This window comes from Theropithecus gelada, chromosome 13 (genome assembly GCF_003255815.1).
Source record: "Theropithecus gelada isolate Dixy chromosome 13, Tgel_1.0, whole genome shotgun sequence".
In the NCBI taxonomy this organism is placed as follows: domain Eukaryota; kingdom Metazoa; phylum Chordata; class Mammalia; order Primates; family Cercopithecidae; genus Theropithecus; species Theropithecus gelada.
Genome location: NC_037681.1, coordinates 107264832 through 107289559, shown reverse-complemented (window position 1 = coordinate 107289559; position 24728 = coordinate 107264832). Strand labels below are relative to the sequence as shown.

Genomic DNA, 24728 nt, shown 5'->3' with positions numbered 1-24728 from the left:
TGAGGGAGATTTCACTCTATGTATATTTAAACTTTTAAAATTATTATTTAAAATCAGATTTTAAATTTATTTAGTATTAGGAAGTTTTAACTTACAGTCAAAATACATTCTGTCAAAGGGAGGTTGGAGAGTCAAGATAAAAGAAAATAGAAGGTAGATAAAGAAACATTTTAAAATACTGATGCTGGGCATGGTTGTTCATGCCTGTAATTCCAACACTTTGGGAGGCCGCAGCAGGAGAATAGGTTGAGGCCAGGAGTTTGAGACCAGCCTGGTCAACATAGCAAGACTCGGTCTTTACAAACAAGCAAGCAAAAATATTATTCAAAGAAAAACTGATGTGACTTTGGGTAGTCTCAAACTCTAGTTTAACACAAATCTAGTGTTAAATTTGTCCCTGATTTCCTGGAGTCGGTTATCCATTATGCTTGCTGCTTGATACTCCAGTTAGCTGCTTATCCACTGTTAACAGTGCCTTAACTTTTGACCTGAATACCTATTTTTACCTAGACAGGTTAAAAAATGCAACCTTAAATATAATACAACTTCAGTGGCCTCTTAATATTTTCTCCCTAAGTCACAAAAATGGAGTTGTTGACATATAAAAATAGATGCATTTCTGTTTACAATTTCATACCACCTGCTTTACAGAATAGAAGGAAAACACCCTTTTCTATTAAAAATGGTTTAAAAATGTTGGGAATTCTACAGGATAGGTAATAATTGAAATACTGGGGGGGGGGGTTTGTTGTTATTTTTTGTTTTCATTTTTTGGGGGGAGTGGAGGGGACAGGGTCTCATTCTATTGCCCAGACTGGACTGGAGTGACACAGTCTTGGCTCACTACAACCTCCACCTCCCGGGCTCAAGTGATTCTCATTCCTCAGCCTCCCAAGTAGCTGGGACTATAGGTGCATGCCACCAAACCTGGCTAGTTTTTTTTTTATTTTTAGTAGAGATGGAGTTTTGCCATGTTGCCAAGGCTGGTTTTGACGTCCTGGGCTCAAGCAATCCCCCCGCCCACCCCCGCCAGCCTCTCAAAGTGCTGGGATTACAGGCATGAGCCACCATGCCAATAATTAAAATACTTTTAAATACCAGTTGTATCTGCTTTACATATTTTAAAACATCTGATTTTTTTTTTTTCTTTGGTTTTCAAAATGTATTACTGCATTAGTTAGCTGTTTATCTCTAGGCTTTGGCAGGTAGAGTGTAAATTATAACTGTAGAGTAATTTCATGTGTCCTCTGATCATGTGATATATTTTCCTAAAACTATAGATACTTTTAAAAGGAAGTTTATGTTATTCTGATATTCCTTAAATACAATTTCAGTAAAGAACCTAGAGAAAGCATTTTTCCCCTTGTTGCAGCTTGATTTTTCTTTGTATTTTAAAAGATACTTTTATGGATTTGATAAGTGTAAATTTTCAAATTGATAGGTATGAATAGTTTAAAGTTTATGAAAACCTTCCCCAACAGTATTTAGATGCTTGTTCATTTGCTTAATTTAGGGGATCCACATATTATTAAGAAATTTTTAGGTATATTTTACTCTTACTAAAACCAATCACAAACCGTATAGCCCTAATCATTTGTTTTATGTAAGAATAGACTAGTTATATGAGGACAAGTGTACTTGAGCATTTGCAACATTAATTAAAATGTTTTTCTTAAAATGGTTGGCTTTTAGACTAACAGTATGCTAAGATAAACCAAAAATCAGCTTTTAAATGAATGCCTCTAGGAGTTGACCAGCTACATAGTTAGTTCAGAGATGGAAAACCTGGTTTTCTGGATCAGTTAGCTGAGGTTAGATCTGTCCCTTGAGTGTGTATCCTATAATGTCATGTTTTTGGCTAGACTTTGTGGATTATTTTTCAGATGCCTAAACTAAGGTTATAAAGTAAAAATAGATTTTTTTTTGCCAATTAAGAAAACATATAGCAAATACCAATTGTATTCAAGAAATAGCATACTTAAGACTTATTTAAAGGTGCTAATTGATCATAGTCCGATAATTCTTTTTAATATTAAAAGTAATTTTATGTGAGCCTTGGGGTGTAAGAAGCATCACTGCTTTTAGGAATCTATAAATATGGGATAAATTGACTTCTGAAAAAAAATAATTTTTTGTTTAATGAAGACATTTTTAATAAAAGTATTTTATCTATATTACCAACCCAAAAAGCTTACCAGTTTCCTTTAACTGTATTGGTTGTGATGTGTTTTCCTTCTTTAGAGTTGTCTCTGTGGGAAGTTTGTCCTCCGTCCATTGCGACCATGCCGCAGATACTCAACTTCAGGCAGCTCTGGGTATGTAGTATGTCTCCCTATAACCAGGCTTTTCACTGTGTGCTGCTAAGGGAGTATGTGTGTGTTTTCCTTGAATATGGGAATAGCTGTCTAAACCTTTTTTTTTTAAGGGGTACATACACCGAAGCTTTGCTGTAACATTGTTGGGCTACCTTCTGAAGCATTGTTTGTAGGTAATAATTTGTTAATAATGCACCTTTTGGCTCTTTGGTAATTGGATGGCATCTGAGGCAGAGCCTTGCATGTGCAGTCTTCCATTCTACGGCAAATAGATTTATATCCAGAACTCAGCATGTTGTAACTTAAATAAGTGTTAAATTTATTTGGCATTTTATTATCTTTTCATGTTGTGACTTAAACAAGTGTTAAATTTATTTGGCATTTTATTATATTTTTTTTTCTTTTTTTTTTAAGACAGAGTCTTGCTCTGTTGCCCAGGCTGGAGTGCAGTGGCTCGATCTTGGCTCACTGCAACCTCCGCTTCCCAGGTTCAAGCGATTTTTCTGCCTCTGCCTCAGCCTCCCCCGTATCTGGGACTACAGGTACTTGTCACCATGCCCAGGTAATTTTTGTATTTTTAGTAGAGATGGGGTTTTGCGATGTTGGCCAGGCTGGTCTCGAACTCCTGACCTCAGGTGATCCATCCGCCTCGGCCTGTCAAAGTGCTGGCATTACAGGTGTGAGCCACCATGCCTGGCTGGTATTTTATTATCTTTTGTAAAGAGTTTATTGTGTTTAGGCCAGGCGCAGTGGCTCACGCTTATAATCCCAGCACTTCGGGAGGCCGAGGCGGGCGGATCACCTGAGGTCAGGAGTTTGAGACCAGTCTGACCATCATGGTGAAATCCCATCTTTACTAAAAATACAAAAATTAGCCGGGCGTGGTGGCGCATGCCTGTAATCCCAGCTACTTGGGAGGCTGAGGCAGGAGAATCACCTGAACCCGGGAGGCGAAGGTTGCAGCAAGCCAAGATAATGCCATCGCACTCCAGCCTGAGGGACAAGAGGAAGACTTTGTCTCAAGAAAAAAAAAAAAAAGTTTATAGTGTTTATAGAAATGTTTGATTGAGGAAGAGGAGCCTTGAAAGTTAGTGATAGTTCTTGTTTGGATTCAGAGAGAATATCATGATTGTGAACATGTTGAATTAAATGTTAAAGGGTGGATTCCTAGATATTGTAATTATTTTTAGTTACTCATACTTTTTTCTATTTCTTTTTTTTTTTTTTTTTTTTTTTTTTTTTGAGACAAGGTCTTGTTCTGTTACTCCAGGCTGAAGTGCAGTTGCATGATCACGGTTCACTGCAGCCTTGATCTCCCAGGCTTGAGCGTTCCTCCTACCTCGGCCTCCTGAGTAGCTGGGGCACCTGCTACTATGCTTGGCTAAATTTTTTTGGCAGGGGGCGGCGGTTAGAGATGGGATCTTACTATGGTGCCTAGGGTGGTTTTGAACTCCTGGGCTCAAGCAACCCTTTAATCTAGGCCTCCCAAAATGAATAAATATTATTTTTGGTGGCAACATGTTAGAAACAAATCAGGAAAAGGTGATGTGCAGATGTGGTGGTAAACTTGGCTGCTATGATCTGAATTTGTGGTAGATAAGTAGAGGCTAGAGGTATTTGAGATGGTTACGTTGGTATAGGAAAATAGGTGTAGGAGAGCCAATAAGTATAAATGTATTTCCTATTTCTTTCACTTAGGTTGACTACTGGCAAAATTGCTGGAGCTGGCCTTTTGTTTGTTGGGGGAGGTATTGGTGGCACTATCCTATATGCCAAATGGGATTCCAATTTCCGGGAAAGTGTAGAGAAAACCATACCTTACTCAGACAAACTCTTCGAGATGGTTCTTGGTCCTGCAGTTTATAATGTTCCATTGCCAAAGAAATCGGTAAGAGTTAAACAATATTTCAATTTATCCAATGAAATACTTTAAAAGCAAGTTGTTTTCATGTTGAAAATACAGTTGTCTTTCAATATTCTTGAAGGAGTGGTTCAGGACTTCCCGTGGATACAAAAATCCCATGGATACTCAAGTCTCAGATATAAAAAATTACAGTATTTGCATATAACCTATGTACACCCTCCCATATACTTTAAATCATCTCTAGATTAGATGTAATATCTAATACAGTATAAATGCTGTCTAAATTTTCATTATACTTTGTTATTTAGGGAATGATGACAAGAAAAAAAAGTGTCCATGTTCAGTACAGGTGCAGTTTTTTTCTTTTATTGTTTTTTTTGTTTGTTCGTTTGTTTTTGTTTTTTTTTTTTTGAGATGGAGTTTCACTCTTGTTAACCAGACTGGAGTGTAGTGGTATGATCTTGGCTCACTGCAACCTCCGCCTCCTAGGTTCAAGCGATTCTCCTGCCTCAGCCTCCCGAGTAGCTGGGATTACAGGCACCTGCCACCATGCCCGGCTAATTGCTTGTATTTTTAGTAGAGATGGGGTTCACCATGTTGGCCAGACTGGTCTCGAACTCCTGACCTCAGGTGATCCACCCGCCTCAACCTCCCAAAGTGCTGGGATTACAAGTGTGAGCCATGGTGCCTGGCCAGTTTTCTTTAAATTGAACTAATAGTAGCTAGTACAGATGGATAATTATGCTTTTGGAGTCCCATAAGTGCTCTCAGTACATACCACATAGAAAATAACTGTGCTGCACACAAGGGTAAATGGAGGAGACACCTTGGGCAGAGGTAACCATGGTTGCCCTGTGGACTGAGGGGGACGTCTATATGTTATCCCATGCTGTTGCAGCTATCAAGCTCTTACTTAGAACACTATAAAAACAAGTGCAGAGTTGTCATGACATAAAACCATGTATTATGGTCAGTAGTGGTTCCTTTTAGACCATAACACAAAGTCACAGAATTTTCAGCTAGATGCTGATTAGTTGACAGGATATCTTCTATTTCTGTAACTTTGTGTGTATTCCTTTTTTTCTCACCAGCCTAAAAAAAATTTTTTTTTTTTTGAAACAGAGTCTCGCTCTGTCACCTAGGCTCGAGTACAGTGATGTGATCTTGGCTCACTGCAAATTCCGCCTCCTGGGTTCCAGCAATTCTCCTGCTTCAGCCTCCCAAGTAGCTGGGACTACAGGCGTGTGCCACCATGCCCAGTTAATTTTTGCATTTTTTTATTAGAGATGGGGTTTCACCATGTTGGCCAGGCTGGTCTCAAACTGCTGACCTCAGGTAATCTGCCCACCTTGGCCTCCCAAAATGCTGGGATTACAGGCGTGAGCCACCACGCCCGTCCTAAAAATTTTTTTAAACTCTAATCTTAAATGTTTCATCATTCACACACAGCTTCTTGTAAAAAACAAAAATTCTGTAAAAGAGCATGGATTTTTGACTCTTTGGTATTGGGCATTTCTTTATGCTATGAGGCTGGACATGGCTGATCAGTTTATTCTTAGAAACTGGGTGGACTTACTCTCTAGTATCTAACATGATCTAGAGACCCATCCTATAGCAAAGTTAACGTTTGGAAAAAGAACTGTCATCTAACTTCCTCCCTGTAACCCACCCCGACCATACTTTTTCAACATGTTTTTGACTAGTCTTCTACATCATTTATTCTTCTATACGGACTTTAAAATGACCATACTGACTGAGAGAGATAATTTGGCAGCTTCATAAGTCAAGGAGCAGAACCCTGTGGATTTATTCTAAAATCTTGAATCTATTTTAAGCTTCATGACCCAGGAGAAATAGCTGGAAGCTGTTCCAGGAGCATGGAGTATGGTTGAAAAATTCAGAGCAGTGTTCTTTTCTCAGTTGACGTGACTTCAGATGTCATTCTTTGTAGATGAATCCTTTATCCCTCCAAATAGCCTTGGCCTCTCCTCACTCCACTTTAGCTACCTTGGAGAACATTTCTACTTAATAACTCAGCATGTTTGTACTACACCACCTCCACACTTATACTACTCCTTATTTGCTTTTTTGTATTAAAGATAGTATACCAAGTTGTCAGGTATAGCTAGGCCAGAATTCGTAGATTCTTCACAGGTTGCCCATATTTCATTAGCTATCCTATCTTGTTTAATCTTCTTGCATTACCACTATCTGTACTCCTATTCTGACCTTTATCACTTCATATCCAAATTATCTTCTTAACTAGACCTGTTGCTCTCCATGTGCACACAGTCTTTCCTGTCTTCCTCCCAGTCTCTACCCACCTAGATCTCTCCTAACAGAATCTGGGTCATCCTTATATCGATACCAGAGAATCTTCTAAAAGAAGTGCTGTGATATTTTCATGATAACACCTCTTAGTGTACTTCTAGATATTTCGTGTTGTTTAAAAGAAGACCACAGGATGTAATGTTTAAAAGAAGACCATAGGATGTAAAAACTAGAGAAATCTTAGAGTCTGTCTCACTTTCTGAATAAGTATGAAGCCAGTAGTGCTTAAATGTCAGCCTAGGAACTGGCCATTGGGCTTCTTTATTTCTGTAGTTTGTGGTCTTTGCTAACTTTTAAGTTGACATTCAATACCCTTGGCAATCTGGCACTTGTTTACCTTTGCAGCCTTATCTCTGGGTCCTGCACATAAGCCCTTAGCTCTGCACCAGTTGCCCTTCATTACAAATATGTCTTTGCTTTCCTCATTTTATTCCACCAATGTTAATCAAGTGATTATTATGTTGCAGGCAGTGTTCCAAGGGCCATGCTTAAAGAGAGAACTCATCTAAGATCCCTTCCATTTGTCCAGCTTTTTTCAGGATGGTCTCCTAACCAGAATGACTTCCTTTCCTTTGCCCATTAATGTTCTCTTCAAGGGCTGCATCCTTCACTGCATAGACTTAATTTTCTCTCCTCTGAATTACAATAGCAGTTAGTGTTTCTATTTTTTACCATTTATTCAGGCACTCTCTACTGTTAAACATTGTGTCAATTTGTTGCTGTGCATTATATTTCATGGTAACCTTTTTAGTGGCAACATGATTTGTTGTAACATTGTCTCTATATTTACTGTCCATGCATAAAATCTTTTTGATGGACATGGAATAACACCTGCCTAAATGATTACAACGGTTACATTCCTGGATAGAACTTCATATCATAAAAATGTCATTTCTCTCAAATATATATGTATGTCATTAAAGATAGTACCAAGATAGTACCAAATATATATTGAGATAGTACCATATTACATTGAGATAGTACCAAATTACATTAAGATGGTACTAAATATATATGACATACATATATATGTTTGAGAGAAATGTATATGTATATATTAGAGAGAAATGATGTTTTTATGGTATGTCTATTCACACAAATCTAGTAAGAATTTGAATGAATTTTTCTAGATGGTGAGGAACCAGATAATACAGTTTTAACATTCATATGGAGGAATTAATGATGTACATGACTACTCAAGAACATTTTGAAAAAGGCATGAGGAGGGGTGCTTTTCTAGGTAGACTTTTTTATACTGCTACTTTAATAAAATAAGATTGTGACACAGGAAAAGAAATTAGAGGAATAGGGCAACTGAATTTGGAAATAGATCACACACACACTTTAATTGTGAGAATGTAAATCACTAGAATCTTAAGTGAAAGTGATCTGTTAACATCTGTTAAAAATATACAACCCCTTTGACCCAGCAATTCCTCTTCTGAAAACTATCCCATAGATGTCACACTATGGTGCTTTTCAGTTAAACGGACAGGGATGGATGTTCATTGCTTTGTTTGTAGCAGCAAAGCAAAACAAAACAGGGAACAACTTGAATGACTATAGAGGAGAAGTTGACCAAATTATGGGAAATCGTTATATGAGGATGTTACGCAACTAAAAAGAATTTCTTGACCTGAAAGAGAATGTCCATGATATAGTGTTAAATGAAAAAAAAAGAGCAAGTTACAAGGTAATTTGTATAATATAACCCTGTTTTGGTTTGTTTAAGGAAGTGAAACATTGTTTATGTGTATATACTTGAGCTTTTGCTCAGGAGTAGAAGGATAGATTCCAGGCTATTAGCAGTGGCTACATTAGAGAGTGGAAAGGGAAAGGAGCAGTGAAGAGGCAAGTTAAAGCCACTGGTATATCTTGGTATTGTTTTGCTTGTAACAGTAATCATTCTTCATCATTCAAAGATAATATTTTAATGAAAATGGAAATAATTCTAGTTTCTGGTAATGACTAAGTTCAGAACCATCTCTGTTGTGTTTAAGTAGTCATGTTAGGGATATCTGAGTGCTACTGCCAAGTTAGGGCAAAAAGTGGAATAACATAAGTGGAAATAAAAATAAAAGTAATTTTCCCTGGCACATATCTGGCAGCCCTCTTAAGTGAACAGTGTCTTAAACTTAAGGCAGGCAATAATTGGGAAAGAGGAAGGCAAGCCTTGCTTACAAATTGATACCATATATCTTAATGTGCAATTACATGAATCCTGGCAATCAAAGAAACAAAATTCATGTATATTTTTACTCAGAGCCTTTAATAATCATTTGCTTCTAACTGAATGTATATAGAAGACATCATAATTTGATTTAGAAAGGAAATTATAATAGTCTTCTTAATACTGTATAAGTACAAGGAATGGTGTTTAATGAGAAGATCATGTGTCATGGACTTTATTGGTCACCCTAATAGAAACCTTTGTTACTATTAAAACATGGGCTGGTCATTTGGAATGAAATTTCTGGACTGTACTTTTCTAGTAATGGTGGTTTCTCTCAACTATGTTTAACAAAATATATATGTTATAGAGTGTTGATAACTTTACGTTAAAAGCCTGAAAGGCTTGACATTTGAAATACTGCAAATTACTGTACCTTTTAAAAAAATAGTAGTAGATCTGAAATGTTAAATAAATGTTTTTTATTTCCAAGATTCAGTCTGGTCCACTAAAAATCTCTAGTGTATCAGAAGTAATGAAAGAATCTAAACAGCCTGCCTCACAACTCCAGAAACAAAAGGGAGATACTCCAGCTTCATCAACAGGTACTTATATTTTGAACCATCTTTTTAAAATTCTAGGTAAATCTCTTCACCAATTATTATTATTATTATTATGATTATTTTTCTTGAGACAGAGTTTCGCTCTTGTTGCCCAGGCTGTAGTGCAATGGTGTGATCGCGGCTCACCGCAGCCTCCACCTCTTGGGTTCAAGCGATTCTCCTGCCTCAGACTCCCGAGTAGCTGGGATTACATGCATGTGCCAGCACACTCCACTAATTTTCTATTTTTACTAGAGGCGGAGTTTCTCCGTGTTAGTCAGGCTGGTCTCAAACTCCCGCCCTCAGGTGATCCGCCCGCCTCGGCCTCCCAAAGTGCTGCGATTACAGGCGTGAGCCACCATGCCCAGCCTCTTCACCAATTCTCTATTCTCTCTTCTTTCTTAGTGATGAAAGTGTCTTGCTGTAGTCCCTGCAGATATTTTTTGATTTCAGAAACTACCAGTCACCCCACTCTAATTTACAGCACTTGCCTGTTGAACTCTAACCTGTTCAGTATACATTTGAACTTATGTTTCTCCTTTGTTGCATCTGTTCTTGATTAAATCACCCGACTTTAATTCAGCAGTTATTTACTGGCTTTTCTGTGCTAGACATTCTTGTAAGCCCTGGGGAAATAGCCATGAACAAAACAGTTAAAAAAAAATTCCAGCTAATATTTCTTGATTAGATAAGGAGAGGGAATAAACAAGTACAATGTATAGGATGTCAGACATCGTGGGAGGGAATACTGCATTTTTAAATGGAGTGTGTAAGGAATACCTTACCTGGAAGGGGTTGTCTGAGCAAAGATTAGAAAGACATAAGGGGGGTAAGTCATGTAAAAGGGTGGTGGAGAAAAGCATCCCAGGCAGCAGGATAAGCTGGTGTAAAGGCTTGACATATTCAAGCAAAGGGCAGATGAGGCTAGAGTGAATTGAGTAAGGGGAGAACAGGAGCAAATGAGGTCAGAGAGGGAGCAAAAAGTTTATTGTGGCAGTCCTTGGAAGCCATTGTAATAATTTTATTTTAGGCCAGGTGCAGGGGCTCATGTCTGTAATCCCAGCACTTTGGGAAGCCAAGGTGGGAGGATCACCTAAGCCCAGGAGTTTGAAAGCAGCCTGGGCAACATAGCAAGATCCTGTTTCTATAAAAAATTAAAAATTAGCTGGGGATGGTGGTGCATGCCTGTAGTCCCAGCACTTGGGTGGGAGGACCACTTGAGCCCAGGAGGTTGAGGCTGCAGTGAGCTGTGATTGCACCTCTACACTCCAGCCTGGGTGACAGGGCAAGACTCTGTCTCAAACAAACAAAAGAAAATGTTTCATGTTCTGGGTGGGATGGGAAGAGGATGCTGAGCCAGGGGATTGATAATTGACTGCTATTTGGTTTAAAACCAAGGCTGGGCACAGTGGCTCACACCTGTAATCCCAGCACTTTGGGAGGCCGAGGAGGGAGGATCACTTGAGCCTAGGAGTTTGAGACCAGCCTGGGCAAGAGAGGCAGACCCTCTATCTACAAAAAAATTTTAAAATTAGCAAAGTGTGATGGTACACACCTGTAGTCCCAGCTATGTGCCAGAGGCTGAGGTGGGGGTATTGCTTGTTCCTGGGAGGTCGAGGTTGCGGTGAGCCATGATAGTGCCACTATACTCCAGCCTGGGCAACAGAGTGAGACCTTGTCTCAAAAATAAAAATCAATCAATATATAAAATACTACACAAAAGATTGATTGATTGATAGAGATGGGGTCTTGCTATGTTGGCCAGGTTGGTCTTGGCCTCAAGCAGTCCTTCCACCTTGGCCTCCCAAAGTGTGCAAAAAAAAAAAATATATATATATATATATATATATGTATATGTATATGTATATTTTAACTCAGTTCTGTTCTTGATCACTGTGACCTTTCATCTTTGTGTTTAAAACTGTAATCTTTTTCCTGCTCACACGTCTTCCACCACTCTTCAAAGCAATTAAAAAATATTCTTTGTTTAGTTGCTTTCTTTTGTCTGTCTTCATCATTAACAGGCTTTTTCCTATGTTACTCTTTTTCCATGTTGTGTAAATGTCCACTTCTTGTGTGTTAATATTTAACATTATTACTAGAAGGCTTGCCTGGAATAATGGTGGTTAAAATGTGGGTGGATGCAGACAAGACTTCTTTTCTTTTGTTCTTTCCCAACCATTGTCCATTTTGTGTGAGTTTAGATATGCAGTGGACAGTGCTCCTGTTTGTGTGTTATTCAAACATGTGGCAGTACAAATATTTGTGTCTTTAAGGAGTCAGATGTGAAGTGGGTGGTGGTGGTAGTAAATTCCTGTCTGTTTCTCTGTTAACCTAGGAAAGTATAGATACCATGAGTAACATATATTTATAGCACCTACAGAAGCAGCTCAAATTATTTCTGCAGCAGGTGATACCCTGTCAGTCCCTGCCCCTGCAGTTCAGCCTGAGGAATCTTTAAAAACTGATTACCCTGAAATTGGTGAAGGAAAACCCACACCTGCGCTTTCAGGTAATTTAATTATTTCTATTTGTTCTTTTATGAATGATATGCTCATCAGAACTATTTAATGCCTAGGCAACACGTAGGCACTATGTATACATTTACACTAGGTTCGGGTCTTCAGACTTTCTTAGGAAATTTTAAAAATTTAAATGTCCAAATACATCTTTTTAAACAAGGAGATTAAAGACTGATTCCTATTTCTTCATTTTGGAATCATTAAGAGTAATGATAATGGTTTTAGAATTCTTACCACAAAAATGCCCTGTGTTGATACAACTGGCCAGTACAAATGATGCTGGTTTTTATATCCCTGTTAGCTATTAAAATTCTGTGCTGAAATTTGATTTCCTCTTATTTACTTTTGCTGCAAGAAGAAGCATCTTCATCTTCTATAAGAGAGCGACCACCTGAAGAAGTTGCAGCTCGCCTTGCACAACAGGAAAAACAAGAACAAGTTAAAATGGAGTGTATGTAAACCAGACAGCTTCTTAAGGATTTTGGGTCATCTCCCAGTTGCTCTCTTCTTAAAGTATCAGCACAAGTTTGTCATCTGTCAGCTAGTTGTGGTTTCTTTTGTTGCTATTGTTGTTTTTTAGTGGCATTGCTTTATTCACTACCTTCATTTCATCTAAACTTCTTTTACCCAGGTGACAAAGGCTATTCTTAGTGTATAGTTGGTGAAAACTCCAAATAATACTAAAGATTTTGTTAGCACTAAAGATTATTTATACTCTGGGTAACAGAAATTGATTATTTATGTTTTAACAGCTTGCCTAAAAGTCCTTTATCTATTTTTTTGAGACAGGCTCTTTTTCTGTCACCCAGGCTGGAGTGCGGTGGCACTGTCATGGCTCACTGCAGCCTCAGCCTCCCAGGCCGAAGCCATCGTCCCACCTCAGCCTCCTCTGTAGCTGGGACTACAGGTGCGCGTACCACCATACCCAGCTAATTTTTAAAAAAATTTTTATAGACACAGGCATCTCACTATGTTGCCTAGACTGATCTTGTACTCCTGGGCTCAAGTGATCCTCCCACCTTGGACTCCCAAACTGCTGGGATTACAGGCGTGAGCCCCTGTACCCAGCCGTAAGAGTCTTTTATTAATAATTGTCAATTTATAATTGTAAATAACTGTTTGTTAATAATTGTAAATTTATTTGTTGGAGTCAGAATGGCTTACACTTTATCATCTAGCCTCTGGACTCTCTAGTAGTGCTCTCATCTGACACTGGTGGGGCATGGAATGTTCTACACATTGCTGGTTTCCAGCTAACAAGCATATTCCTTTTTAAGTTTCAATTTTATGGTTTTTTTGTTTGTTTGTTTTTAAGAGATGGGCTCTTGCTATGTTGGTCAGGGTAGTGTTGGACTCTTGGCCTCACGAAGTCCTCCCACCTTGGCCTCCCAAAGTGCTGGGATTACAGGCATGAGCTATCACGCCTGGCCAAGTTTTTTATTATTTTTTTTGCCGTCCTTGGTAGGTCAGGATTCTTAAATTTTTCGATGGTTTAAAAAAGGTAATAGATACTTATAAATTTATTTTTCTGTCTTAAAGCACATGTAACATAATTTTTTGTACTGTGCTATAATATGTTGATGTCTCTGGAGGTCGTGGGATATAGCTTTTTGCTGGACAGAGTTGTTTAAGTACTCATGGCAGCTGTTTATAGTTTTTTGATCTCCTCATCATTTGTTTTGTTCCTGTTTCCCTTGTAATGTGCTGGTTCTACCCTACCCTGAGGAACCAAGTTTCTTAGTATAGCATAGGTGTCATTCTGTGCCTATGGCATTAGTTTTGCTACTTGGATTTGGATTTTTGTTTTTCATTTTTTGTATTCTTCTGATTGTGTTACAAATATTTTAGAATATTTAATAAATGACTTCTAAGTGAAATGTTTTTTTTTTCTACTCCTTTTTTCTTTTAGTCCTATTTTTTCTTCACTTTTCACTTTTCTCTCTTTATCACTTGGGCACCTTGAAATTAAGTTATAAATGTAAGATGGAGATGTCTGCTGTTTCAGCTGTTCTTTTCCTTGCCTGGTTCCTCTCATCTTTCATTTTGGGCAAAGTGAAAATTTTCAGAATTTTATCTGTCACCTCTTAATTCTCCCTCAAACTTGACTTTAAAAATATACATGCATGCATTTGCATGTGAAATATTTATCAAGGATCAAAGGGTAGTGACTAGACCTCTGAAGAGGGCTGGAACAGCAGGTGCCTCCCAGCAGCCCACTTTCTGTGGCCTCCATAAAGTAGTTCACAACTACCTGTACTTGATGTCCACTGTTCACTCACGCGTGTCATGGGATCCAGATACCACGGTTTCTCTCCCTTGCCCCTTTCTCTCTTTGTATCCCCTGCTCTTGTTTCACTTCTATCACTTCTGTCAATTTCTTTTAATTTTCTCCTTATTAGTTTTCCTCTTTTATCTTGCAGAGGTACCATTTGTAGTTCATCAGGTTCCATTTGTTCATTGCTAGTTTATGCTTCTTTTGCTCAAAATCATCTTTTTTTCTCACTTGTCAAATATTTTTTTTATTTTTTGCCATGTGATATCATTTATTTATTTATTTATTTATTTATTTATTTATTTATTTATTTGTTCATTTAGAGACAGAGTCTCACTCTGTCACCCAGGCTGGAGAGCAGTGGTGCAGTCTCAGCTCACTGCAACCTCTGACTCCCAGGTTCACGCGATTCTCCCACCTCAGCCTCCCAAGTAGCTGGGACTATAGGCACCCACCACCATGCCTGGATAATTTTTGTATTTTTAGTAGAGATGGGGTTTCACAGTGTTGGCCAGCCTGATCTCGAACTCGACCTCAGGTGATCTGCCTGCCTCAGCCTTCCAAGGTGCTGGAATTACAGGCATGAGCCACTGCACCAGCCCATTTATTATTAAATTAGTATTCTTACTAGCCTTCTTTCTTCAAATGACTTTTTTTTTTTTTTTTTTTTTTTTTGCATTTTAGTAAATTATCTAAAATGGTTGTTTGCTTTACTTTTTGGTATTCCTGAGACAGCATATAGAAATGTGATCTTAACCAGGTGCCTCTTGAACATTGGTGTCTGCTATTTCTTGAGTCCTTTTGTGGAAGAACACTGTCCATTTCAAGTTGCCTTTGGGTTTTGTTTTGGGTTTCTTTGGCCTGTTTTTTTATTTGTCTTTTTCTTTCTCCTGTCTGTTTTCTTATGTCTTGTCAATGTAAATGTTTTGCTATGAGTATTCCTTCTTGCTAAGGGGATGAAAATGGGCACTTCTTTTTCCCTTTGGGTCTGTACGATTGTTGTTTAAAATGAAGAAAGCTGATGGATTTGTTGAGTTTATAGCTACAAATATGTAAAAGGGGCTATATTGTCCTAAACCTTGTTTCTCCCATTTGAAATACATTACCCTTCTTTAAATAATTTTGAGAAAAAAAAAACACTTTTTATTTTGAAAATGTTTAGATATACAGAAAAGAATAAGTAGGCTGGGCACGGTGGCTCATGTCTGTAATCCCAGCACTTTGAGAGGCTGAGGTGGGCAGATCATGAGGTCAGGAGATCGAGACCATCCTGGCTCACACGGTTAAACCCCGTCTCTACTAAAAATACAAAAAAATTAGCCAAGCGTGGTGGCAGGCGCCTGTAGTCCCAGCTACTCAGGAGGCTGAGGCAGGAGAATCACATGAACCCGGGAGGCAGAGGTTGCAGTGAACTGAGATCACGCCACTGCACTCCAGCCTGGGCGATAGAGTGAGACTCCATCTCCAAAAAAAAAAAAAAAAAAAAAAACAGGCACAGTGGCTCACGCCTGTAATCCCAACACTTTGGGAGGCCGAGGCAGGCAGATCAGGAGGTCAGGAGATCAAGACCATCCTGGCTAACATGGTGAAACCCCGTGTCTACTAAAATATACAAAAAAATTAGCCGGGCATGGTGGCAGGCGCCTGTAGTCCCAGCTACTCGGGAGGCTGAGGCAGGAGAATCACATGAACCCAGGAGGTGGAGTTCACAGTGAGCCGAGATCGTGCCGTTGCACTCCAGCCTGGGCGACAGAGCGAGACTCCGTCTCAAAAAAAAAAAAAGTATGGTAAAATACTGATAATTTAGTCTGGATGATAAATCTATGAAGCTTTATTACTTCTTTTTTTTTTTTTGAGATGGAGTCTCGCTCTGTCGCCCAGGCTGGAGTGCAGTGGCGCGATCTCGGCTCACTGCAACCTCCACCTCCCGGGTTCAAGCTGTTCTCCTGCCTCAGCCTCCCGAGTAGCTGGGCACCTGCCACCATGCCCAGCTAATTTTTGTATTTTTAGTAGAAAGGAGGTTTCACCACATTGGTCAGGCTGGTCTCAAACTCCTGACCTTGTGATCCACCCAGCTCGACCTCCCAAAGTGCTGGGATTATAGGCGTGAGCCACCGCACCCACCCTTTACCATACTGTTAAGTGAAACTTTGATTCCCTAAATTTGCGTCTCGTGTATTTTGTTGTTCCTTTTTAAATTTTTTGGGAAATGCAATGGAAGACTACATAGGAGAACAGCAAAAGTTTAGTCATTTATGGGGTAGGGATTTGTTTTTTAACTGTTCTTTTTTTTTTTTTTTTTTTTTAAGCTCTAGCCAAGAGCTTAGAAGATGCTCTGAGGCAAACTGCAAGTGTCACTCTGCAGGCTATTGCAGCTCAGAATGCTGCGGTCCAGGCTGTCAATGCACACTCCAACATATTGAAAGCCGCCATGGACAATTCTGAGGTGAGCCCAGTGAATGATTAGAAGGTTTTTAGCTGTTATGACTTGGGGGTCAAAAAGAAAAATCGGGGGTGGAGAGAAGTGTAATATTTAATAGATTGCTTTCTTCCTTGTGATACGGGCTTTCTCTCACTAGGGGAAGATACCTTTTTTTGTTATTGTTTCGAGACGGAGTCTTGCTCTGTCGCCTGGGCTGGAGTCCAGTGGTGCAATCTCAGCTCACTGCAACCTCCACCTACCAGGTTCAAGTGATTCTCCTGCCTCAGCTTCCTGAGTAGCTGGGATTACAGGCACCCGCCACCATACCCGGCTAATTTTTGCACTTTCAGTAGATACAGGGTTTGCCATTTTGGCCAGGCTGGACTGGAACTCTTGACCTCAAGTGATCTGCCTGCCTCGGCCTCCCAAAATGTTGGGATTGCAGGCGTGAGCCACTGTGCTTGGCCTTAGAGTAATTATCTTTAAAAAATGAAATGAAAAAAGCCTTTAAATTTTTTAGAATGAATTTTATACATTGTGCTTTATTTTATCTTACAACACTGATGCAGTAATTAGTTCAGATTTGCTTTCATATTTTAATAGTGCTTAAATGTTTTTGTTGTTTGCTTTAAAATTACTATTTCCCTAGATAAACTTTTAAAGATACTTTTCAAACTTGACCTGCAGTTTTAAGAAATAATACAGAGAGATCCCATGTTCCCTGAAACACCTGCTATTTTAAATGTTTATGATTATTTAATTTATGCTAAACACTTCAAAGAATGAAGTAATAACATTGATTTTTCAAAATTTAATACTGGGACCCAATAAATTATTTTATAATTACATTAGGTTACTTACTATGTATAAATGTATCTCTATTCCAGGTCATTTAAGGAGTAAATGAAAGTAAAATACATAAATTATTAATCTTAAGGATCAGGATCATACATGGTCAGTAAAGTTACTGTGCTGTCATAACTGTAGTTTTTTAAAAAAATTTACACACACTTTACATTGTTTCAGTCCTATGTACTTATATTACAAAAGAATTTAATTAGACCTCTGATATTAGTAGCAAGAAACTATAACCTTTGAAAACTTAAGGAAAATTCCATTTTAGTCAAAGTCCAAGAAAAGTACTTAAATATCAGAGTTCAGTCAGCAAAGTGGAAACCACTCAGGAAATTTAATTTGCTCGTTACAGATATGGGAAAGCTAGAAGTTGCATGATGTCAGGGTATTGGGTTCAGACCCAAGTAGACCAGTATCCCTCAGAAGGACACAGATTAGAAGCTTTAAATGCCGTGTTACTACTTGGGTATAAGGGTACACAGGGTGGTATTTCGTCTTCCCAGTGCACATAATGTGTAGCACATGGTGATTAGACAGTGTAAAATCTATTGCAGTCAAGATTTTACAACCTAACGGTAGCAGTTAACAGATTAGAGTATTAGCTAATGTACAAAATAATTAGAAAAATGTATGAACACGTTTTGAAATGTTAAGAATGAATTCCAGCTTTCGTTTTTTCTAGTAGAAGCTACAGGTGCACGTGTAATTTCTAGTATATTCTGAATAACTTTCACAAAGCAGTGTTTATGAAGAATTGGATTTGGTAATAGTGGGATTTAGTTTGATTGTGGGGGAATCTGTGTCTTTTACAGAGTAGGTTTTCCTTGGACCTCTGTAAGCAGGAGTACCTTCAACAAGGGTGATATATGTTGGCCCCCAGATATGTCATTGACATTTACATGCTTTGTGATTCTATTTAGGTTGGTTCGTGTGGCCCAAATCAGCATCCTTTTTTTTTTTTTTTTTTTGGGACAGTCTCGCTCTGTCACCAGGCTGGAGTGCAGTGGCGTGATCTCTGCTCGCTGCAGCCTCCACCTCCCAGGTTCAAGCAGTTCTCCTGCCTTAGCCTCCCAAGTAGCTGAAATTACAGGTGCCCACCACCACACCTGGCTAATTTTTGTATGTTTAGTAGAGAGAGGGTTTCACTATGTTGGCCAGGCTGGTCTCGAACTCCTGACCTCAAGTAATCCACCTGCCTCCCCCTCCCAAAGTGCTGGGATTATAGGCACAAGCCGCCATGCTTGGCACCAAATCAGTATCCATTCTTGATGTATTTTATTTTCAAGATGACTAAAGTGGGCCAGGCACAGTGGCTCATGCCTGTAATCCCAGCACTGTGGGAGGCTGAGGTAGGCAGATCATTTGAGGTCAGGAATTCAAGACCAGCCTGACCAACATGGAGAAACCCCATTTCTACTAAAAATATATAATTAGCTGGGCATAGTGGCCCATGCCTGTAATCCCAGCTACTTGGGAGACTGACACAAGAGAATCACTTGAACCTGGGAGGCAGAGGTTGTGGTGAGCCAAGATCGAGCCATTGCACTCTAGCCTGGGCAACAAGAGTGAAACTCCATCTCAAAAAAGAAAAAAAAGAAGGCCGGGCGCGGTAGCTCACGCCTGTAATCCCAGCACTTTGGGAGGCCGAGGCGGGCGGATCAGAGGTCAGGAGATCGAGACCATCCTGGCTAACATGGTGAAACCCCGTCTCTACTAAAAATACAAAAAGCTAGCGGGGCGAGGTGGCCAGCGCCTGTAGTCCCAGCTACTTGGGAGGCTGAGGCAAGAGAATGGCATGAACCCAGGAGGCGGAGCTTGCAGTGAGCCAAGATTGTGCCACTGCACTGCAGCCTGGGTGACTGCACTGCAGCCTGGGTGAGCCAGACTCCATCTCAAAAAAAAAAAAAAAAAAGAAAAAAGACTACAGTGGGAACTCACTGAAACATCAACTTTATTTTTCACATCATAAGATATACTTTGCAAAATTTTACATAGAACATTCTTTTTTTTTTTTTTTTTTTTTTGAGATGCAGTATTGCTCTGTCGCCCAGTCTGAGTGCAGTAGCATGATCTCAGCTCACTGCAACCTCTGCCTCCCAGGTTCAAGCGATTCTCCTGCATCAGCCTCCCGAATAGCTGGGATTACAGGCGCCCGTCACCACACCCATCTTAGTAGAGACGGGGTTTCACCATATTGGCCAGGCTGGTCTCGAACTCCTGACCTCAGGTGATTTGCTCACCTCAGACTCCCAAAGTGCTGGGATTACAGTTGTGAGCCACTGCACCCGGCTACATAGAACATTTAAAAAGCAATACACGAAGAAAAGTACAAATATTTCTTCTAAATGTGTGGGCTCTTAACCTAGAGTTGAGTCTGTAGATAGAATTCAGGTGCTCATTGAACTTGAAGGAGGGAAACATCTTTATTTTCCCGAGCCTGAAATTGAAATTTAAAACCATTTTCTTCAACTATGAATACTGGCAGCAAACCACAGTAGTGTTAGCAGTACTGTGACCATGTCACCAATAGAAAGCACAGATGTTTTCAGATCACATTATAGTTGCAGCTCTCTTGAATATTATGTATGCTCATCAGTAGTTCTAAATAGGGTATTTATTAGTTCTACCACTAGATCTTGTTTATTATTTCACATTTTTTTTGTTTTTGAGACAGGGTCTTGCTCTGTCACCCAGGCTGGAGTGTGGTGGTGTGATTACGGCTCAGTGTGGCCTCATCCCGGGCTCAAATGATCCTCCCACATCAGCTCCTCAAGTAGCTAGCACCACAGGCATGAGCCACTACGCCTGGCTGTTTTTTTTATTTTGTTGAAATGGGGTCTCCCTATATTGTTCAGGCTGGTCTCAAACAACTGGGCTTAAGTGATTCTGCTAGAGTGCTGGGATTACAGGCATGAGCCACTGAACCACGTCTAGGCCCTGAGTGTTCTGGGTACCTTGCACCCCCTCATAATGTGAGCCTCTTGCTGCACTTAGTGGTATTAGTGTTAGAGGGTTTTCTTCCTAATATATTCCCTAAATATGAGCCAGCTCTACTTAAAAAAGTGGCAATCAGTTCCATAGCTGGAGAAAAACGTGTTGGATCTGCCTAAGATTTTCAACGAAAACTTTTTTTTTTGAGAAGGAGTCTTGCTCTGTCACCAGGCTGGAGTGCAGTGGCGTGATCTCAGCTCACTGCAACCTCCGCCTCTTGGGTTCAAGCGATTCTCCTGCCTCATCCTCCCGAGTAGCTGGGATTACAGGCGTCCACCACCACACCCAGCTAATTTTTGTATTTTTAGTAGAGGCGGGGTTTCACCATGTTGGCCAGGATGGTCTCGATCTCTTGACCTCGTGATCTGCCCATCTCAGCCTCCCGATGTGCTAGGATTATAGGCGTGAGCCACTGCGCCTGGCCAAAATTTTTTTTTTTGAGAGGGAGTCTCGCTCTGTGGCCCAGGCTGGGGTGCAGTGGCCAGACCTCAGCTCACTGCAAGCTCCGCCTCCCAGGTTTACGCCATTCTGCTGCCTCAGCCTCCCGAGTAGCTGGGACTACAGGCGCCCGCCACCTCGCCCGGCTAGTTTTTTGTATTTTTTGTAGAGACGGGGTTTCACTGCGTTAGCCAGGATGGTCTCGATCTCCTGACCTCGTGATCCGCCCATCTCGACCTCCCAAAGTGCTGGGATTACAGGCTTGAGCCACCGTGCCCAGCCGTCTTTTTTTTTTTAAATACACAATTCATATACCATAAGAGTCACCACAAGGGAGGTTTTTGACAATAGTTGACTTATATGTAACTAATTAGGAAGAGTGATTCTTTAGAGTAACATTTAGGAGGAATAAGGATCATACAAATATGTAAACCTGCTATTTATCCTTAAACTCTGATTTTGGTTTGTATATCCTTTTGAGACTCTTAAAAAAAAAAAAAAACTCCCCTTAGAAAATGCTTATATGGCCAGGCAGTGGCTCATGTTTGTAATCCCAGCACTTTGAGAGGCTGATGTGGGTAGATCATAAGCCTTAAATTAAGAACATAAGCCTTAAATTAAGAGTTCTTACTCTGCAGAAATATTGCATATAAATTTTTACCTTTGACTTTAATGTCACATGTTTCTGTGTTTAATCTTGTTGGCCTATCATATGACAATAATAGCAATTATTTATTATATAATTAAAATGTTTTGTTTAGATTGCAGGTGAGAAGAAATCTGCTCAGTGGCGCACAGTGGAGGGTGCATTGAAGGAACGCAGAAAGGCAGTAGATGAAGCTGCCGATGCCCTTCTCAAAGCCAAGTAATTACTCATGGACTTTAACAAGTAATTAGGGCCTCCTGGTGGCTTTCTTTGGGCTGGGTTTTTTTGTATTGTCTGTATAGAATAAAGCGGAGGTAGAGAAACCCTTCCTTCCCTTTTCCACCTGTGCTTGTTCTGAATTGGCATTAGGAACTCGTACAAAGGTGTAAAAAGAGAGAAGGAATAAAATATAATTAGTCCAGGCTGGGTACAGTGGCTCACACCTGTAATCTCAGTACTTTGGGAGGCCTAGGAGACAGATCACCTGAGACCAAGAGTTTGAGCCATCCTAGCCAGCATGGTGAGACCCTGTCTCTACTAAAAATGCAAATATCAGCCAGGCGTGGTGGTGTGCGCCTGTAGTCCCCGCTACTCGGGAGGCTGAGGTAGGAGAATCACTTGAACCCAGGAGGCAGAGGTTGCAGTGAGCTAAGATTGTGCCACTGCACTCCAGCCTAGGCGACAGAGCGAGACTCCATCTGAAAATGTATATGTATAAAATTAGGCCAGAATAAATTTGGCAGAAACTTATATGAAGGATTTTTTTTTTTTTTAATTCATGGTCTTGCTCTGTCGCCCATGCAGGAGTACAGGGGCATGATCAGGGCTCACTGCAGCTTCAACCTCCCGGGCTCAAGCCATCCTCCTGCCTCAGCCCCCTGAGTAGCTGGGACTGGCGTGAGCCACCATACCCAGACATATAGAGGATCTTATATAAAAGTCAGTTTTGCTTTGGATTATTGCTTAGATGATGTATCTCTTCAGATGTACTGAGATTCTGCTGTAGTTTTTACTGGGGACAGTTTTTTTTACTGGGACAGTTTTTACTGGGACAGTTTGGGCAGTTTTTCAGAATTGTAGAAAGTATGTATGTCACAATCTGTTTGCCTTAACAACCAAAATAGTGAGTATGTAATAGGTATGCCACCTTGACCTTGATTCCTGGACGTTGGCTAAAACTAGCATTGAACAAGCATACCCAGATATAAGATCAACCTCTGTTGGTGGAAACCTATATTTGACTAAAGATCCTCATCAGCAGTATGGAATAGTTATTTGTCACTCAAAATTTTGCTGTCTTTCTTAAGAAAATACTTATTCTTAGTAGAGAAAGAAGTCTTTGATAAAACTAGCATATCTTTTAGGAGATTTAAGGCATTATGCTCATATCACTTTGAGTTCTGTGTTTTATGGTGGGTAGACCACAGTCTGTCTGACTTACGAAACATTCTGAGTCGTGAGGGCTCCCTGAGTCCCAGTTAAGTATTTGCTCAGTGAGGTTTTTGGCCTTCTCCTGTGCCTTTGCCTTCCTTAGCTCTCTCTCACTGGTTGGTGAGTCAGGTTGATCCTTGCAAGAGCTGCTGTTTATTGCGTGCTCATGATTCGGCCAGGCACTAAGTACTTCTCATGAATTCTCTTCCTTACACGAAAGCGTGTAGGAAATGAAAGGCTGATATGGGAGCTGAATCTGGGGATCTTATTCTAAAGTCGGGGTCACTCCATATACCATATTCCCTCTCTGGTTCACTCTAGTAAATCTAGCTTCTAACCAAGATGTTTTCAGTTGTTGATGAGAAAAGTCTCTCGTTTATTGACTCCAAAAAAGCACTGATGCTTGTCCAAAGGTAGTGAGTTAGCTCAGTTGATTGTTCACAGTCAGTTATGGATGGAACTCTCTCGCTCTAGTCTTTCCTCTCTTCCTACTATTGTACTTGACTAGTCTTTAAAAAAAAGAAAAAGCAGTTACATTTCTTTCATTGACTTTTCTTTTCGTTTTTTAAAATAAAATAGAGACATGGTTTCCCTATGTTGCCCAGGCTGGTCTTGAACTCCTGGACTCAAGTGATCCTCCTGCCTTGGCCTTCCAAAGTGCTGGGATTACAGGCATCAGCCAGTACTCCTGGCCTCTTTCATAGACTTAACAATTGTATACTGTACTGACATTAAAACTCTTTAATACAGTTGACAAGAAGTTATATTCAATCTTTGTTTTGTTGGTTTCCAGAGAAGAGTTAGAGAAGATGAAAAGTGTGATTGAAAATGCAAAGAAAAAAGAGGTTCCTGGGGCCAAGCCTCATATATCTGCTGCAGAGGGTAAACTTCACAACATGATAGTTGATCTGGATAATGTGGTCAAAAAGGTATGTTTCCTACCTTATAATATTTTATATTTTAAAATATAATCTCTTAAAGGATTTTAAGGATTTAGGAAAACAGTAAATTCCTACCATCTCCCCCTCTTTTCTCCTGCAAAGTGTATTAGTTGTTACTGTTTTAAAAAATTTGCCTTGGCTGGGTGTGGTGGTTCACACCTGTAATCCCAGCATTTTGGCAGGCTGAGGCGGGCAGATCACTTGAGCCCAGGAGTTTGAGACCAGCCTGGGCAACATGGTGTGAAACTCTGTTTCTGCAAAAAATACAAAAAATTAAGTGGGCGTGTTGGTGTGCGCCTGTAGTCCTAGCTGCTCAGGAGACTGAGGTGAGAGGATGGCTTGGGCCCGGGAGGTTGAGGCTGAAGTGAGCTGAGATGGTGCCACTGCACTCCATCCTGGGTGACAGAGTGAGACCCTGTCAAAAAAAAAAAAAAAATTTTGCCTTGGACACCAACCAAGTGGATTGTTCTGTATTGTTGATACTTTCTATAATAGGTAACATTTTTGGTTATGATTATTGTCACTTATGAAAATGTCCATTTTGTAGCAGATCTTCTGGCTGCATTTATGTGATCTGTATGGAGGGAGGGGGCCTAGTAAGATGGGAAAGGGCCTGTCCATGGTATTTGAATAGGAATTAGAAGGAAACAAATAAGGCTTATGTTTTGTTTCTGAGCTTCAGATTTCCTTACACATTTCCAACAAAATGTAAACAAAAGAAGGAATACTACTTCTGTTTCTTGGAATGTTTGTGGTACTTTTTGTTCAATTTATCATATACCCTTTGTATTTGCTCAGGTCCAAGCAGCTCAGTCTGAGGCTAAGGTTGTATCTCAGTATCATGAGCTGGTGGTCCAAGCTCGGGACGACTTTAAACGAGAGCTGGACAGTATTACTCCAGAAGTCCTTCCTGGGTGGAAAGGAATGA

General features: G+C 40.0%; 1 protein-coding gene across 5 annotated transcripts in view; it reads left to right on the top strand.

Annotated features, from left to right (window-relative positions):
* The window catches only part of IMMT (inner membrane mitochondrial protein), a 52638-nt gene that overhangs the window by 12671 nt on the left and 15239 nt on the right, over positions 1 to 24728 (top strand). Inside the window, exons 2-10 of one of the 5 annotated variants that reach the window (XM_025354488.1) lie at positions 2242 to 2315; positions 4014 to 4203; positions 9174 to 9285; positions 11693 to 11794; positions 12160 to 12255; positions 16386 to 16522; positions 21544 to 21647; positions 23653 to 23788; positions 24599 to 24728. In XM_025354488.1, the coding sequence (XP_025210273.1) occupies positions 2242 to 2315; positions 4014 to 4203; positions 9174 to 9285; positions 11693 to 11794; positions 12160 to 12255; positions 16386 to 16522; positions 21544 to 21647; positions 23653 to 23788; positions 24599 to 24728 (1081 nt within the window). Of the gene's footprint in view, positions 1 to 2241; positions 2316 to 4013; positions 4204 to 9173; positions 9286 to 11656; positions 11795 to 12159; positions 12256 to 16385; positions 16523 to 21543; positions 21648 to 23652; positions 23789 to 24598 lie in introns of all 5 variants that reach the window. The other 4 variants (XM_025354486.1, XM_025354485.1, XM_025354484.1 and 1 more) reach the window with 4 other exon arrangements.